This window comes from Lonchura striata, chromosome 1 (genome assembly GCF_050655825.1).
Source record: "Lonchura striata isolate lonStrDom1 chromosome 1, ASM5065582v1, whole genome shotgun sequence".
Lineage (NCBI taxonomy): Eukaryota > Metazoa > Chordata > Aves > Passeriformes > Estrildidae > Lonchura > Lonchura striata.
The window spans coordinates 28,758,359-28,775,014 of record NC_140703.1 but is presented as its reverse complement, the minus strand read 5'-3'; the positions used below and the strand labels follow the sequence as shown (position 1 = coordinate 28,775,014).

Genomic DNA, 16,656 nt, shown 5'->3' with positions numbered 1-16,656 from the left:
TCAGCCTCACCCTGGCTGCCCAGTGCTGCCTGTTATTCTTCAGAAAACCAGGGTGACATGAGTCATCTGGTCACACCAGGACAAGGCCAAGCACTTTGTGCTCCCCTCAGCTGGCTCAGCTGCAGGACCATCCTCAGCCTGCTGGCTGCAATGGGCCATGCTTATCCTCTGTAGTCCTCAGGGCTGCAGCCAAAAGCACCTGTCCATGACATGGGGACACATGGACTCATAGAATGGTTTGTGCTGAAAGGCACCCTGAAGGTCATCTTGTTCCAGGCTCCCTGCCATGGCCAGGGACACCTTCCACCAGAACAGTTTGCTCAAAACCCAGTCCAGCCTTGAACATCTCCAGGGATGGGAGCATCCACAATTTTTCTGAGCAACCTACTCCAGTGCCCCACCACCATAAGAGTAAAGAATTTCTTCCTAATAGCTAATCTCAACCTACCCTGTTTCAGTTCAAAGCTGCTGTCCCTTGTACTATCACTATGTGCCCTTGCAAATAGTTTTCTTCCTCTTTCCTGTAGGTCCCCTTTAGGTACTGGAAATCTGCCTTGTGGGACAGAAGACATGTGCCAGGGCATGACCATCATGTTCACAAGAGGTTCTCTCCAGAGCAGAGAAGCATGATTTTTACTGTGACTTTTTTCTCTGGGAGGCACATGGAGGCGCCAGGCCCCCTTGGCATCCTATTTCCCACACCCCATCCTGTTACACACTGGGCAGAGCTGGCTGCTGCGCTGCGAGGGAGTGCAGGAGGAGAGGTATCCCTGCTGGGACCACCCCTTTCCAGCTGCAGCCAGGGGCTGCAGGTTTGGGGATGGTGGCAGGGAGGGGGAGCACTGACAGGGCACAGGTGCTGTCCCCAGGGCTGAGCCAAGCTGTGCTGAGTGCCAGCAGGGAGTCACACCAGCAGCCCAATGCTCTTTGTGCCCTGGCTGCTTGTCCCAGGAAGCACTGTCTTGAAAAACCACATAACCCGGGGAAGGGCTGACTTGCTGACACAGGGCATGCCCTTGCCCAGCAATTAATTTGGATGCAAGTAGTATTTGCATGATAACTACTCTGCCTAAGTAACACCATGTATGGTATGAAGTGTGAGTACTTTTCCTCTACTCTGAAATAACTTCATTTAGAGATGAGCTTTTTGAGATGCATGAAGCTCAAAGCAGATCCAAGGTACTGCTTACAGTTTCCACACAGCATCATCCTGACTTTCTTGGACTGCTGTATGTGACCAGGGGAGCCATGAGGTGCCCCAAATCAGAGCAGGAGGGTAGAAGCATCATGCTAAGCAATTAAAGGGCACCCTCATCCCCCACACCAGCTACCCACATACCTGGACTTTCCTTCAGGCTGGCACAGCACTCACTGCCTTCCTGAGCTGGTATCATAGCGGGTGGGAAGGAATTTGGACCCAGTGGATCTGATTGGCAGCACTGTTAAGGAGGCACATGCAATCTTCACAGGCTGGAAGTCTGGCTTTAGGACTAGAACTGCATCGAAAGTGCCTGGCTATATCTGGACCCCATGCTACCTGAGGGCACTTCCATCCCAGCAAGGGGGGCTGCTGTGCTCAGCAGCCTGGAGTCTGCACCGTGGTCTGGTGAAGCAGGGGGCAGTGAGTGGTCTCAGTTCATCTGTGGGTTTAAAAGCTCTTCCAGAGAGAAGGAACATGAGGGAGCTGTGTAGCTGTGTAAAGGGCTGATGAGAAATATTTAAATATTTCAGTTCCCAGTGTAACTTGAGTCATTTGGAATGGAAAGTTTCCATTACTCAATAAATCTAGTGCATTCATTTAAAATGAAAAAAAAAAAAAGAAATGAAAATGGACAACTTTTGGTGTTGGCTTGAGAAACATAACAGCGCAGCAGTCACAGACAAGCACCACCCACCAGCAGGTTCATAATGTTCTTGGCCCAAGCTAGGGCCAAGGCGGGACACGGGGCAGGCATAGGGCAATGGGCACATTTGCTGCCCAGGGAAGGCCTGCTCAGTCATGCTGGCATAGATAATGCAGAGAAAAATTTAGGCTTGGATCAGAACAAGTGAGAACAAAAACCCTAAACCTGTGCACCTTCAGATGAAATTAAATTGCAAGAGAAACTGTTTATAACGAGGTGTCCATGTCTGAAGTAGTGCTCTGCACTACCTGACTGTGAGAACAAACTCTGCCCAGGGATACAGACATGATCACCCCTGGCTTCTGCCCAGGAAGGGCAAATACTGTCTTGCCAGGGATGGTTCTGGTGTTGGATTTAAAACGTTGGAGGATTAGCTTAAAACGGCTTGGAGGATTAGCTCTACCTGCCCCAGCTCCTTCTGCCACTGCCACCAGTGGGGCTTGTTCCTAAGGCACGCTTCACAGAGGACCACGCTCCCCACACCAGGTTTTTAGGGGGAAAGGAGGAGGATTTATGTCCCGGACTGCTACTGTCAAGCCGCCCTCGGCCACCTCGAAGGCTTCAGAGCGGATCCGAGCCGGGACCGGGTGGGGACCGGGCGGTGCGGGATGGCGGGGCTGCACTGCACTCCAGCGGCCGCCGAGCTCCGCCAGCGGGATCCGCTGGGCAAAGGCATCCCTCGGGCTCCCTCTACATCCCTCACACATCCTCAGCCTTCCCACTGCGACGGCTCCCAGCCCTCCCCAGCGCCTCTCCGTCACAAAGACGATTTTAGTGTTACAGCCACTTTAGTGCCCCTCGTTATCCTGCTTCCCCTCCGTCCCAGTCTTCCTCCAGCAACACTGCAGCCAGAGGAAAAGCTTGCACAAGGACTGCGGCTTGGTTTGGGGAGCTGGGGGCTGCTTCCAGCAGATACAGGAACACACGAGTGAATTTAGCAAACAGAGCAGGACCTTTGGCAGCACCTTCTTCCCTAGCACACCAAAGACACACAGGGCACAAGGGAGAACACAACCAAGGCAACCTGGAGCCTCCCAGCCCCTTCTCCCCAGTGCTTGCAGCTCTTCCAGGGGAAGAAGCAGGGGGATGGCACTGTGACACTCTAGAAGGGACCAGCTGGCATGCACTGGATGTGGGGCATGAGCTGCACCCTTGCCAGCTTGCACACACCAAACCCTACAAGCTCAGGAGCAGGGAAGGAGAGCAAGAAGGGCTCTCCCTGGAAGGCTGTGAACAGAGCTGGAAGCTGAGCTCCTGCTGTCACCCTGATGAGCACCAGAGCACCCAGCTGCCAGCAGAAGGGCCAGAGTGATGCCCTGTCCCTGTTGGGGGTGAAATAAATTCCCCCTTCACCTGGAGGTGCAGCTGCAGTGCAGAAACTGTTCCCAAATACAGCTGGAGTTTCTGTGGAGCTGAGGCACAGACAACCTATGGCAGGGCTCCCAGCTGAGCTGGCTGGATCAGGCAGCAGAAAGGAAGGTGGAGAAGTGTTGCCTTCCTGCAGCACGATAGTACAATAGCATCCACTCACACCCTGCCCCTGTGTTTCTGGGCAGACACTGACAGTAGTCCAAATACTTGTACAGCTTCCTGCCCAAGCCAGAGGAACAGAATTACTGCAAATGTTGCTATTTCTGGTCAGTCTGAGGAATATGACCTTGCCAATCAGTCCTGCCCTGTTGCAGAGACCACTTTTGAAACAGAGGCCAAGGCAGTGGCATAAAAATGTTCTCCTCATGACAAATCCTGCATTTACAGTCAGAAACTATTGTAAATGATATTTACATCCAAGATACAAAAAAATGTGCAGATGGAGCACTGCAATTTGGCAAGAGATGGCTCTATAATCACCAAGAAGGATTTAAACAAGCAAACAAACAGAAAGGAAACCATACCATTAATGATATAAAATATCAACAGAGGGGAAAACAACACAGCCTCACTAACAACAGCAGCTTTTCCACCTACAGAGCAGCCAGGCAGTCACAGATGACTTTCACAGCTCAGCACAGTTCAAGGGGTCAGGCCAGAAGGCTGGGAGAGCTGGGTCCAGGTCTGTCTGTGACCCTCTGCTGCACTACCTTGGACAAGTTCACAGGCTGTCCTTTTGCCCTATGCACCAATACAAGTAAGGACAAGCCTGGAATATGCAGCACCACAATCGCACCTCCCTCCCTCTTCCCAAAATGGTGCTCAAATGTCATACTTGGAAGGAAAAACTTCAGATCTCTCACCTTAAAAATCCTGCTAAATCCAGCTCAAGTTTTACCCAGTTGTTCCAGGTTCTCAAGATGGGCTGATGTGGGTTCATGTCCTGTAGGCCAGGGAGAGGGCCTGAAGATACTTTTGAGGATGCAGGGATAAATTGAAGGAAGAAAAAGAGGGAGTCCTGTTGATTTTAATGGTCATCTTTCAAAGTACCACATGTCTGTCTTACAAGGGTCTCAAAGGAGACCCCAGCACCTGCACTTCATTTGACCAGGCTTTCTCAGCTTGTAAGAGCAGACCACTGGAAAAAAAAAAAATTAAAAATTAAAAAAAAAAAACAAACAAACAAACAAACAAACAAAAAAACAAACAAACAAACAAACAAAAAAAAAAAACCAAAAAAAACCCCCACAAAAAACCCACAAAAAAAAAAGAAAACCAATAAAAGCTAAGCTTGAACTGTAGCCTCTGATAGAATGAGGTTTAGATTGAGCTGTTGTCCAGAGTATGTAGGTAGGAGCCATTGTATTGTTCCCACACAGCCCTGCTGTCAGCATTACAAGATGATTGCTGGGCTGACATTGGTGCTTCTCCCTGCTAAGCCCCAGACTTGGGCACATACTACATTTTCCCTTCATTATTGGTCACAGATCACATCAGATCAGTCTCTGTGTGAACTAAGGGATGCCCCTGCTCATACCCATGAGTTTTGTGTGAAATTTCAGTGAAGGTTTAGCACAGCAAGTTTGTGGATACCTGACCAGTGTCCCAAGGAGCTATGCCTGAAGTGCCCTGGGTAAAACAGAAATGAGCATTAGGGCTCTCCCAGACTGTATTAGGCTGTATTTCAACAACTACTGAGTATTGCCAAAACTTCTGTTTTCTAACATGTTTCCTGTTTAGAAAGACACCCCAAGCCCCCAGTGCCCTCCTAATTCCCTAACCAGGTGCTACACAGAGCTCAGGAAAGAAGCACCAGGTTTGGATGCTAGCATGTTTTTAATAATTACATATATTTTGGATGCAAACAGCGATTATTTGTTGAAATGTTGTTTTCTATTTTCTTGTTTTGACTGTAGGTTGAAGGTTCAAAAAGATTAAATTTTAGAACACCAAAAGTAGCTTTTGCTGTGGTTTCCTAAGCAAAAGGGGAATGCTAAGTACTGGAATACACAAAGGGAAATGGTCCTCCACTTTGAATAGAAAAACTTTCCTCTTGTTAAATCCTAGCAAATGAAACCAGACAGTTACTACAGCCTCTCTATACTGGGATCACATTAAGGGGCTTTGCCCAGGCTGCATGATGAGGCTGCTGCCACCTCCAATCCCAGCCATCCCCACATCCCAACCTCCATCAGTTTGCCATGTGGCTGTTTCACATACAGCAGGAAGGAAGAACAGTGATCATCTTAGGTCTTTGATCATGTTTGGAGGTGTCTTCAACAGCTCTTGAAGTATTTCAATTTGCCAGAGGGTTAGTACCCATGTTTTTAGGGGTTCTCTTGCTATAGGTCCCAAATCCATGAGTATCACGTGGTTTGACTTTGTCAGTTCTGATGTCTCACCACTGTGCTTCAGATTCCCCTCTCTCCATGCCTGAAGGAACCTAATTGAAAACACTTCCAAATCAGTTCTTATGTTAGAGAAGCTCCAAGAGGCACAAAAAGGACCAGAGTCTCCCTGCATGGGGCCTGGAGCAGGATTGCTGCATTTAGGAGCCTTTAGCACAAGCACAGCGCCTGAACACAGGCTACCTTAGTTGACAGAATCAGCAGAGTGACAGGACAACATTTGACCAATCTTCTCCTTTCAGCAGCTGATTTTGCACTGAATTTACAGAGGCAACTGTCTTCAGCTCTAGCTGGAGGCACAGGCAGAGAGTGCTTGGGCTCTGCCCCAAATTGATGGTGCCCACATACCTCTAGAGAGTGATGCAGGAAAATACAGCCCAAGTCTGGCTAGATTGGTACATACATTATAGAATATCTGTTGTATGCATATTGCATATGATCATCACCACTTATTAAAATCTTCATCAAGACTCAAGGTGCCATTGCTGTAAACAGCCTCTTTCATCATCAGGGATTCTTTTGGCAGCGTGTGGAGCCAGAGGGGAAGCAGCTTCTGGGGGCACACAGCTGCTGCCATCCTGTACAACACTGTTTCAAGCTGCCACTACATCTAAGGTGGGCCTGGCCAGCCAGAGTAAGATTTCTGCCCCTGCCCCACTCCCACCATGGCTGCAGGCTGAGCAGAAATCCTCCCAAGTGTCATCAAAAGGCTCTGCCTCCTGAGCAGCTTTCCTGGCTCCTCATGAGTCCAGGCACTTGTCCAAAGTCACCATGCTGTGCAGAAGTCCTGGGAACAGCCCAGGACTATGAATGGCCCTGAGGAAGCAGAGAGAATCACTCCACCCTGCTGCAAGGCTGAGGAGTGTCACAGGTAGGTGTGTGCTTTCCCTCTGTGCTAGGGCCCCTCTGCAGTCTCTGTCAGGCACCGGGAGGGGATGACAGTCTGCTGCCCTCTTTTTTTTGGTTGTTAATATCGGGTGTGAGTTCCCCGAAGCCATACACCGAGCATCTGGCACTGCCATCCCCTGAATGCTGCCAATTCATCATCCTAAACTAGGGGATGTCATTAGTGATCTGCATGGCTGTGGCGCTGCAAGGAGCACTCATCCATCTGCTCCTCCCCAGGTACCTTCTTATCACTCCAGGAGTTATCTTGGGTGGCTGGAAAGGTTCTGTTGTCTTTTCAGCTGTTCAAATCAGCATCTCCTTTGTTACTCTGAGGTGTTGCTAAGGGTTTGCATTGTGTTAAGTTTCAGAGAGTACCAACAAATCTTTGTATGACAGACTCCTGCCCTGAAGTACTTAAGTCTTCAGGGACTAGAGGGCAGACAAAAGAGAAGAAAGAGGGTACTATATCAGGGCAAAAGACCAAGCCAGTGAGAGAATATATTATTCATTAAGTATATCTCCAGAACAAGTAACAGAGGGAGTGCAGGAACAAAACTTACAAAGGCCTTAGGTACAGTTGTAAAAAATGTATATACCCATTTTTATCTCCTAGTTTTTTGACATCTGTTTACTTCATTTGGGATAGGAGTAGGCCTACCCACCATTTTTGAAAATGAGTGTATTTATATGTTCCCACTGTTTTCACTGTTCATGACGGGATGTGCATGCCATCATGTGAGTAGATAATGTCCATGGAGAGAGCTTCAGAGGTCTGAGTTTGATTCTAAAGCTGGTGGTAGCTGGGGGCTTTCCTGAGACTTGTCTGTTAAATGGGCTCACAACAGGGACCGAGCTGCTCTGACCTATGGTCACTTCTCTCTGGGGGCACAGATGCCTGAAATCCATCTGTATGCTGCCTTTCCCAACATGCCAGCTTTTCTCTTACTGCTACTTCTAACACTAACCAAACCAGCTCAGAGGTGATCACAAGAAGACCTCCTAGATGTATACTCTCACTGTGGGGCTCCTACTGACTTTTGGAGGGTGCCTCCTGTCCCCAGATTGTTGGAGGACTCATAGGATGCTGTGCTAAATTCACTGGAACAGAAGGACCCAGGGAACAGCAGTTCAAGTCAAGGACCTGGACCTCCAGCACAAAGATAATGATAACTAAGTGGCTATTGCCAAGGGCAGTCCCCTCCCAGAAGTACCACACTTCAGTGTACGTGCAGCTTTGGCTTCTGGCACCATTTACACCTGCTGAGCTTTCCTTTCCCATGCAAGCCCCCTCTTCAGGCCCTCATTTGGGAAAGAAAAGCAATGAGGGGCTGGTGGCTGCAGAGTTACTCCCTATTTCAAAGTGGGTGCTAAAACACTTCTGCTCAAAACTGAGCAGGGAGACATGAAACAAGCCCTCTCAGGCTGAGCCCCCACAATCACTTTTAACCCTCCTTACCACCCTAAGCAGAGGCAACTCTGCACTGTCACACAAAATTAAACTTTCTCTTTATTCTCCAGTCTAATCTCTGTCTCCACAATATGACCCTGAGGTTTAATCTGATTATGATCCTTCATATCCCACTCTAACAAATGGCCCCAGCTGCCAAGCTAAGCAGTTTAATGAGATACTGTGTCGGTTATCAAACAAAAGGCAGAAGAGACACTGCAGACAAAGACATTGCTTGCTCAGTCCCATCCCCAGGATCAAGGGCATAGGCTACAAGGAAACACTCCTGCAACTCATGTCGTGTCTCTTCTGTAAGAGGAGAAGACCTGCCCTTCTGCAAGAGCTTTGATGGAGAGCTGTGCTCTATCAGGCAGGGTGGCAGATGCTCCGTGACTGGCACCTGTGAGATGTGACCACAATGTTGTCTGGCCATGAGGGTCTGAATACAAGATAGAGAAAATACAGTTTGTCTTTGGTCAGATGTTATTACATCTGATCCAAACATAAAAGCCCAAGATGTATCACATAGCAAATCAATATTGTTTTCTAATCCAAATGCAATCAGACGCTTTTTTCCTTCCTGCCTAGATAAGACCCACCCTTCCCCCTCAGAACTGCAGCCAAAACATAATTCCCTCTCAGTGGCTAACGGCATTCATAAATTATGCTCAAGATCCATTATTTATTTAATCCTTTTTGCTGCCATTGGCTCTGGTCACTGATCTGTTGCCTCTCCAGTCTATGGCATTTTAATGACACAGCTAGAAAACAGCCAAACTCTTCAGCTTAGTAGTAAAAACTGGATATGTGCTACAAAGAGGAATGGTGTCTGCCACTAACTCAAGGGGAAGAAGTGTGGGAGAATTACAGGCCAGAGCTGGTTGTTGCCTGGGGAAGGCAGCGAGGAACAGGCTAGAGCAGACTCTGATTCTGGCCTAAGCTCAGGTCTTATGGAGATGATGAAGCTGTTGGCCCATGCCTTGGGAATGTGGTTCACTTCCAAGACAACCAGAACATAGCAAGTCTTTCAACCAGCCTAACCTGGTTTACCAAGGAAATCATTGATGACAGTTGCTCTTCCTTTGAAGTTGCAGTTGTTTTTTAAGTTGTTTAACTTGACCTCTGTGTGTCCTTTCCTCTTCAGTACAGGGGATATACTACATGGATTAGTATTATCAATGTGACGTGCCATTACTGGAGATACTAATGAGACTCCATCTGGAAGGCTGCAAACCAGCCTGTTTATCTGTGCAGAGATGAATTACATTCAGTGTAGAGCAAGACTGGAACAGAGGTTTTATCACAGAGAAAAAGACCACAGAGTCTGGCACATCTAGTCATGCTCAGCTGAAGGCAAGGGAGCTTATGATTATCCTTGTGATGGTTGCACGGAGAGCAAACCCCATGGAGGGTGAGTAGCAGCTTGATCTGTACTGGTACAAACCAGACTGCACTGGCTGTGGACACATCTAGGCTGAAAGTTCAAAGAAAGCTCCTAATGATCTGTGTGGGTCTGAAATAATCTGCCTGCCTCGGGAGCCACGGGCAAAGTATCTGCCTACCTTTGAAACTGCTCTTGGTTCATCTGGGGGAAAGGACCAGGAAGAGCAGCAGATGGATTGGGTGGCTGATGACATTTCTCCCAGTCCTCACCCTTTTAAAATGGGATCCCAGAAATTCAACACTGATGTTCATTTCCTTAGTAATTTTTACCATGGATTTAAAAAAATGTCCTCTGAGCTGCATTTTTGTTTTGGTTCACTACTAGCTTGAAACCGGACATTTTTAAGCTCTCGTGAATTAAACCAAATTTTTTCCCTGGAATGCATTAGCTAGCCTCCTGGAGTTGCAGTGCATGCAGCCCTGCTCTTCAGGTCTCCCAGCTGCGTTGGTGACAATACTGTCACCATAAGGGGCTGTGGCCTGCCCCCTGCTCTGGGATGTGCTGCAGGAGCAGATGGGTGTAAGGCTGCCTGCAGTTGCAGCAGAAGAGGTTTGGCTGTTCAAGTTGCTGGATAAAAAATGGTACCTATCTCCTCCAAGGCAACAGGAAAAGTGTGCTGGGCCAGATGCAACTGAGCCATGGCTTGGGATCAGGCTCTGGACCACCCTGAATGTAAAGGGTGCCCTCCCAGGCTGAAGCAGGCTCAGTTCATGCTTCTCGGAGCTGCTGGTCTGCATTGCTGCCTGATTCCAAGAGTGGCTTTTCTAAGAATGGAAACAAAAAGATATTAAGATTTTTAGTCCAGAAATCTTTAAGTGGCACAAGCCACAGTTGTGCAGCTGGTAATTACCACCACCCAGGGGAGCCTAGGAAGATGCCATTCTTTTTTCTAATTACTATAAAGCCTTTCAATTTGATTAATTCTTTCCTTAATGCATTTCTTTGTAATTTCTTTTTGTGAAGATGCTAATGGTAAATTAGACAATCTTTCCTGTGAAAAATACACTCTGTACTCTCCATAAGCTTGGTCTCTGGTGGCATCTGTGCATTCTTCATCACCCATCCAGGAGATGCTTTCAAAGCCAGGTGCTGATCCTGTCCTTTCTTTCAGTTCAAAGATGCTGCTTGAAGCAGAACTGACAAGTACCTGTAATATGATGAAAGTGTTGTCCATTTCTGTGTGCTAAAATGGTTTGGGTCAGAACAGATTAAAAACACATTTGTTACCTGGAGCTGTTTAATTTCCTTTGAAATTGTGCATATTATTCCAGCCAGAGAAGTCAGACGCCAAGGAGGACAAGGGCACCACAGCCTCCTACAGTAATAGCACAGGTTGGCCTGATAGGGTGAGTGGGATCTCTTACCATGATTTGAGCACTGGCAGCTGTGTCACTATCTCACCTGACATTGCAAAGCCCTCAGATGAGTGTGATATAACAATAAAAAATATGTTTCTCCTCAAAACCAGAAATCCTATCATTGGTAAACAGAAAAATATTTAGTGTGAAGGCAGAATTATCCTGCCTATCATCATCCATGTCCCAGCTTTGCTCAGAGAGGCCAGGCTGTTCCCACTGGGAACATAGCTTGCAAGGTGATCTAACTTCCTTGCTGGGCACCATTTCAAACTAAAGATGCAGTGTAAGTGATGGTGAGTAGATGGTCTGTAATGGCCTCCGTGTACACCTGGGTCCCATGAATTAAAAGAGAGTTGATGTGCACTGAAAAATAACCATTCCCACCAGGGCAAAAAACTTTTTCTGAGAATTTTTTTTTTTTTCTGGAGGGAGACAACAAGAGGGAGGCAGAGGAGCCTAAGGGGTAGGCACACATGAGAGTCATGGCCTAGCCCCATGAAGAGAGGGCAGGACCTTAATGGAGCAGGGCAGTGGCTATTCTTGAAAGTTCCCTCCTTCCCAGAACCCTGCCTGTACTTTGCTTATTGGTGCTTTCCCAATCGAAGGCTGTTGGGAATTACTGCAAGACTATCAGAAACAATAAATCCATATTCTGGCTCTTAGAGTGGCTTCCAGAATTTAAAGACTTTTTACTCAGGTCTTGCTATTTATTAGAAAGCTCCCCCATGGTCTCTTCTCTCCTTTTTGGCAACAGAATTCAGCATTAAATGAATTGAGCTCATTTGTCTCAGCTCGATGATAATAACAAGATGCTGATTTTAAGAGCAAGATGCTGGATCGGTGTTTGTGTTTCAGAGAGACATTGCCCTCTAGTGACTAGAAGGCAAGCTGTGTAAAAAGACAAAACATCATAAGTTTTGTACAGTTTTGTATGTCAGAGCAACTCATTCAATTGAAATTTGTGACAGACAGAGCTATGCTGACTGTGGAAAGAGCTGAGAATGCAGCAAAAACTCATGAAAGCAATGAAAAAGAGAGGGAAAGAAAATGGTCATCACATTCCTTCTGAACAAAGAATTTTTGATTAAACTTACTTCAAGAAAGTCTGTATTTGTCCAGATGCTCACTTTTAAAAGAGAAAAATTATAAATATGATACATAAAACTTATTCTGTAGCCAAAACACAATGTGGTATCTCTTTTTGGAAGAAAATCTTGGGGTGAGGCCATGATTTTGCAGTCAGGCTTCGTGAATAAGTGAAAAGCTATTAGCAGAAAGTTTACTGTGGTAAGAAATGTGATAAATATATTTGGCAAGTTTGGTTATTTTTAGTAAGAGACCTCCTGCACAACTCCCACAACCACAAAAAACTAAAACTGCCTCACAACAGAACCCCACACCCCCAAGCAGACCTGCACAAGATGATGTAAGATAGTATCTCAAAGATGTCTCTGAGAGGAATTAATTATTGCATTCAACTGCTTCCACGAACACATTAGTCCTTTCCTCAAAGCCTGTTCCCTTTGCCAGGGGTGAGCTGTGTCACATCTTGCTGTTCTGGAGAAAAAGCTGTAGGACTATTCCTGTGTGTCTTTGTGGTCAGTAGTAATGTACCTTCCACTTAAACATGGTGACAAGGATACTTTCTGCAGCAGCATATGCTACCTGATGCATTTGCTCGTGTAAACAAGAAGAAAACAGAGCAAAAACTGATCAGACTTGGATCAAAGCAGGGGTCCATCGTTCCGTGCTTATTTCCTGGCTTTGCTGACTCATTCCTGGCTGTAAGAGGCTGCCACCCTGGCAGAGCAGTGGAACACTCCATGTCACGGCTGTGCAGCACACGGTGCACACCCATGGTTTTGCTTCACAGCAGGCTGTGAAGCTCAGCAGCTGAGGACTGATACACAGCTGCATCCAAGTTGAGGTATCACCATTGAAACTTTTTTTTTCACCCAGCTATAAAGGGAGATAAATTCTTCAACAGCCACAACTAAATCCCACAAGAGCCATACATCAGAGCAGTAAAATATTAAATTTGGGATTAACAGCTCTGAATGTTTTGCACTATCCTCGAACAGTTTGAATTGTTTTTGCCCTCCTAACTTCAGAAGCCAGCCTTTCAACCACAAGACAAAATCAAGATGAAACAGGAGACATCACTTCATTGCCACAGCTGTTTGACTCTGCCTGGCAGATTGGCATTTCCTTGTGCTTTAATGAAACAGCTCAACTTACAGGAAACAGGAAAGTCACACTTGAACAGGAGGTGTCATCATGAAACTGACACTTGTGTCCCATTTAGGGAGCCTGGAGAACAAAGGTTTAGCAAGAGAAGTTAACTGTTTGAAACAGTTCCACACAATGCAGTTACCCATGTGGAAAGGCAACTTGGAGGTTATTCCAAGGATCGAAGCAACGCGGGTACCAGTTTACATGATGGGATCGGGTCTATACATGGTGAGTGTGATGCAGGAGACACGACCAGACCAGGACCACACAGCTGAGATCCTTCCTGACCCATATCCACTCTGCTGAAGACACTGTAGAAGACAGCCTGCTCCAGAGGCAGAGGCTGCGCTGGAGACGCGGGGCTGTACCGCAGTCTGCCACGACGGGGAGACGCCACGCCGCAGATGTGCCTTGTTCCTGGAGCATGGGATGCAAATCCCACCTTGGCAAAGGACTTGTTTACTTTCCTGCACAGATGTGACAAAAAAACCCCACCAATCCAAACCCAAAATCCCCCCCTGTCTTGGTTTAGTCTTAGTGATTTAATAACATTAAACCCAGCATTCTTTATATTAATTCTAAAGCTTTGTTCTTTTGAAATACTAAAATCCATTTTCTTTTGAAACATCCACAAAATTAAAAGCACTGGGGGTCTTGGAGCTAAAAGCCTTTGAAAAATACTCTCCTTCTGCACTGCACCTAAAAATAGGTGGGTGTTAACAACTAGGGAAAGACCTGCTCTTTGTCCAGCCTGCTGGATAGAGCTGGGGATGGGAGTGAAATCTGATCTGCCAAAGCCCCTTGATTGTATGGCACTAACACAACTGGCAAAGGCAAACATGAAAAAGACATATTTGAAGCAATTGGAAGAAAAATATAAGTGGAAGAAAGAAAAAAGAAGAGGCAAAACCCGTTGTTCCTCTTCTTGATTCCACTGAGCTTTTCAACACTAGCAGCATGGTTAAATTCCTACTAGATTCCTACTGGAGCAGATCTCACTGAATTGAATTTCCTCTGACAAAGCTTCCAGCTTCAGAATACCTCAGAAATGTTCCTCTGCCCCTCTGCAGAGCTGGCCTGTGAGGTAAGCAGGCAATTAAACCCGCTGTCCTTGTGAGAAAGGTGACTGCAGCAACAATACATGGGCTAGGTTACAGAGGCAGCAGAGCGAGACTCCTTTGCGCTGCCTTTCAGCTTAGGTGCCACAAGACTGGAAACACAGAACAAGGCAGTTGCCTGCTCTGACTGACACACAAAGTTGGGTTTCACTGGCTGTAGCTTCCAGGCAGGCTGTCACTGTTGAAAGCAAATTAGATCAGCTGGGCATCAAGTGATACCTCCCATCAGTTTTCACCGCCCACCGCTGCCAGCTCGACACTTCTCTTTAGCGCTGCATGTGCCAACCATCTCACAGAGCCAGCTGCAACATCTACTGGAAGGACACGGGGGGTAACCACAGGTGGGGAGAGGAGCTGGGGGATCTACTCGGGCTTGGGGCAAGATCTTTGCCTGCCTTAGTCCAGGCAGAAAACAGGGTTCTCCAAGAAGACTGCCAGCTTGCTGGCCACCAGGTCCAGGTCACTGGTGTTGGCATATTTGAGCAGATTGGTGTTCTTGAGAAAGTAATGCTTGAGGAAGTGCTGGCTTACACACTTGTGCAGCTTCTGTACCAGCCTCAGAAAGGCTTCAGGGAAGCAGAGCCAATCCTTGGTGCGTGGGTATTTTTCACACGTCCAGAATAGCACTGTCTGCAAGAAGCAGATGGGAGAGAAGATGTGTTAGAGGTTCTGTCGAGGGCTCACACAGCTTACTAAGGCACTTTTAGTGCTGGTAAATGGCTGACAGCCTTGGAAATCACACAGACACATGCTGCTACCTTGCTGTGGTAACGTTTCTGCAATGGAGGGATCCCAAATGACCAGGAAGAGCAGCTCGGAGGTGCCTGGTTAGGATCTCTCCCCAGAGGAGCCACTCTTCACTGACTGAGCCAGGAGCCCAAGGAAAATGATGTCACTAAAAGAATCTTGGCCTATTTGCCATCCTCCAGCAGGAGGCTCTGTAGAAATGCCAGGCATTTTAAGCTGTAGAAAATGACCTATTATGCAAGGGTAGAAGCCAGTAGATGCAAGGAGGAACAGAGCATAATAAGATCAACATAATTATTTGTTAGCTTCAGCTGTATTTGTGCTGAAGATACAGGAAGATTGCATCTTGAACAGACTGAGATTCCAAGAAGCTATTGCAGGTGCAAGGCTTGCTTTCTGCTCAAATACTGCCTGTTTTTTTCTGAAATGTGATACTTCATGTTTTATGTTCTATTCCTCCAAAATTATTTTATGCAATTTAACATTTGAGAAATACATAGTTAAAATAACAAAATGCATATGATTGTTGCTCTTATAATATTATTTTTACACTGCCTATGTTGCATTTTCTCAGACTTTCCCATGACTGAGAAGAATTTTCTCATGGAACTTAGACTTATTGTACCAAAAAAGCAGTACTGACTGCCTTGGTCAGCCTGAAATAACATTTTAAAGTACAAAATCACCTATTCAGTGTTCAATAATTCTGCTAAGCTCCTTAACTGTCCTCTGAATCCCAATTTTATTTTGCAAATTCAGCTACCCAAAGAGAGACTCACAGACATTTTGAGAGGAGGCAGAACCACAGCCTTCAACAATGTCTGTTTCTACAGAGGTAGAATTTCATCTATAGTTGTACTGCTGACAAATTTATTCTCAAACAGTTTTTCAAATGTGAAAATTTTTTTGTTCACAGCTGCAATAACCACAAACCCTTTTCTTGAATGTCACCAGGGAACAAAGACATAGTGAGGAATTCAAGCTATAACTCTCTGAGAGCTGCTCCTTGAAGACTTGCAGAGTAGTTACCTTCTGACACACTAAAACTACTTCAGCAGGCAGCAGTTGTAATGAAGTTTCTGAAGGCAAGGAAAACAGTGATGCTTTTTCAGTCAGGAGCCCAAACAAGTGATTTATCCCCAGTATTTATGTCCCTAACTTCCAGCTCTCTACCAACAGCATAGAGTTCGCTTTCAGAATGTACCTAGATCTTTTTGAAATTCCAGATCTCAAACTTCATTTCTATGCAGGTAAGCAAAAGAAGGGCAATTACATGGTTCTCTCTGGCTTTCAGAGCTCCTGGTATGCAGATTTCCCCTGTCACAGAGAATCTTGTTTAATCCTAATTGTTGGATACCTCTGACAGGGGCAACCTGAGAATTTGTGAAGAAACAGGGGGAACATGAGAATGTGAAGAAACTTAACGCTAAGCCTCTGCTCAACTGCTGGTTTAACCACCGACTGTTTCTCTCATTTTTCTTTTCTTTTTTTCCTGTTTTTCTTTCTAATATGAGTAACTTTGAAAAATTCTTTCTGTCTGGTAAACCAATCCTCTCTTGCTGTAAAAGCCGGAACTATAGTAACTATAGTAAAGAATTGAAGAGCTTCTAAATAGTTTCCTACTTTGATCAAAAGTCCATGCAACAGCACTTCCTGCACATCTGCTCCTTCAGCCAGGGAAAAACATTGTTCCTAATGGTTAAATGGTTTTTCACTTTGTCTTACATATGACAGTTTTC

The 16,656-nt window shown here is 46.2% G+C and overlaps 1 protein-coding gene across 4 annotated transcripts in view; it reads right to left on the bottom strand.

Moving 5' to 3' along the window:
* The window catches only part of MAB21L3 (mab-21 like 3), a 48,668-nt gene that overhangs the window by 4,980 nt on the left and 27,032 nt on the right, over positions 1-16,656 (bottom strand). For all 4 annotated transcript variants that reach the window (XM_085572107.1, XM_085572109.1, XM_085572114.1 and 1 more), the window contains one exon: positions 1,340-14,800. In XM_085572107.1, the coding sequence (XP_085428233.1) occupies positions 14,567-14,800 (234 nt within the window). In that variant the 3' untranslated portion in view covers positions 1,340-14,566. The remainder of the gene's footprint in view (positions 1-1,339; positions 14,801-16,656) is intronic.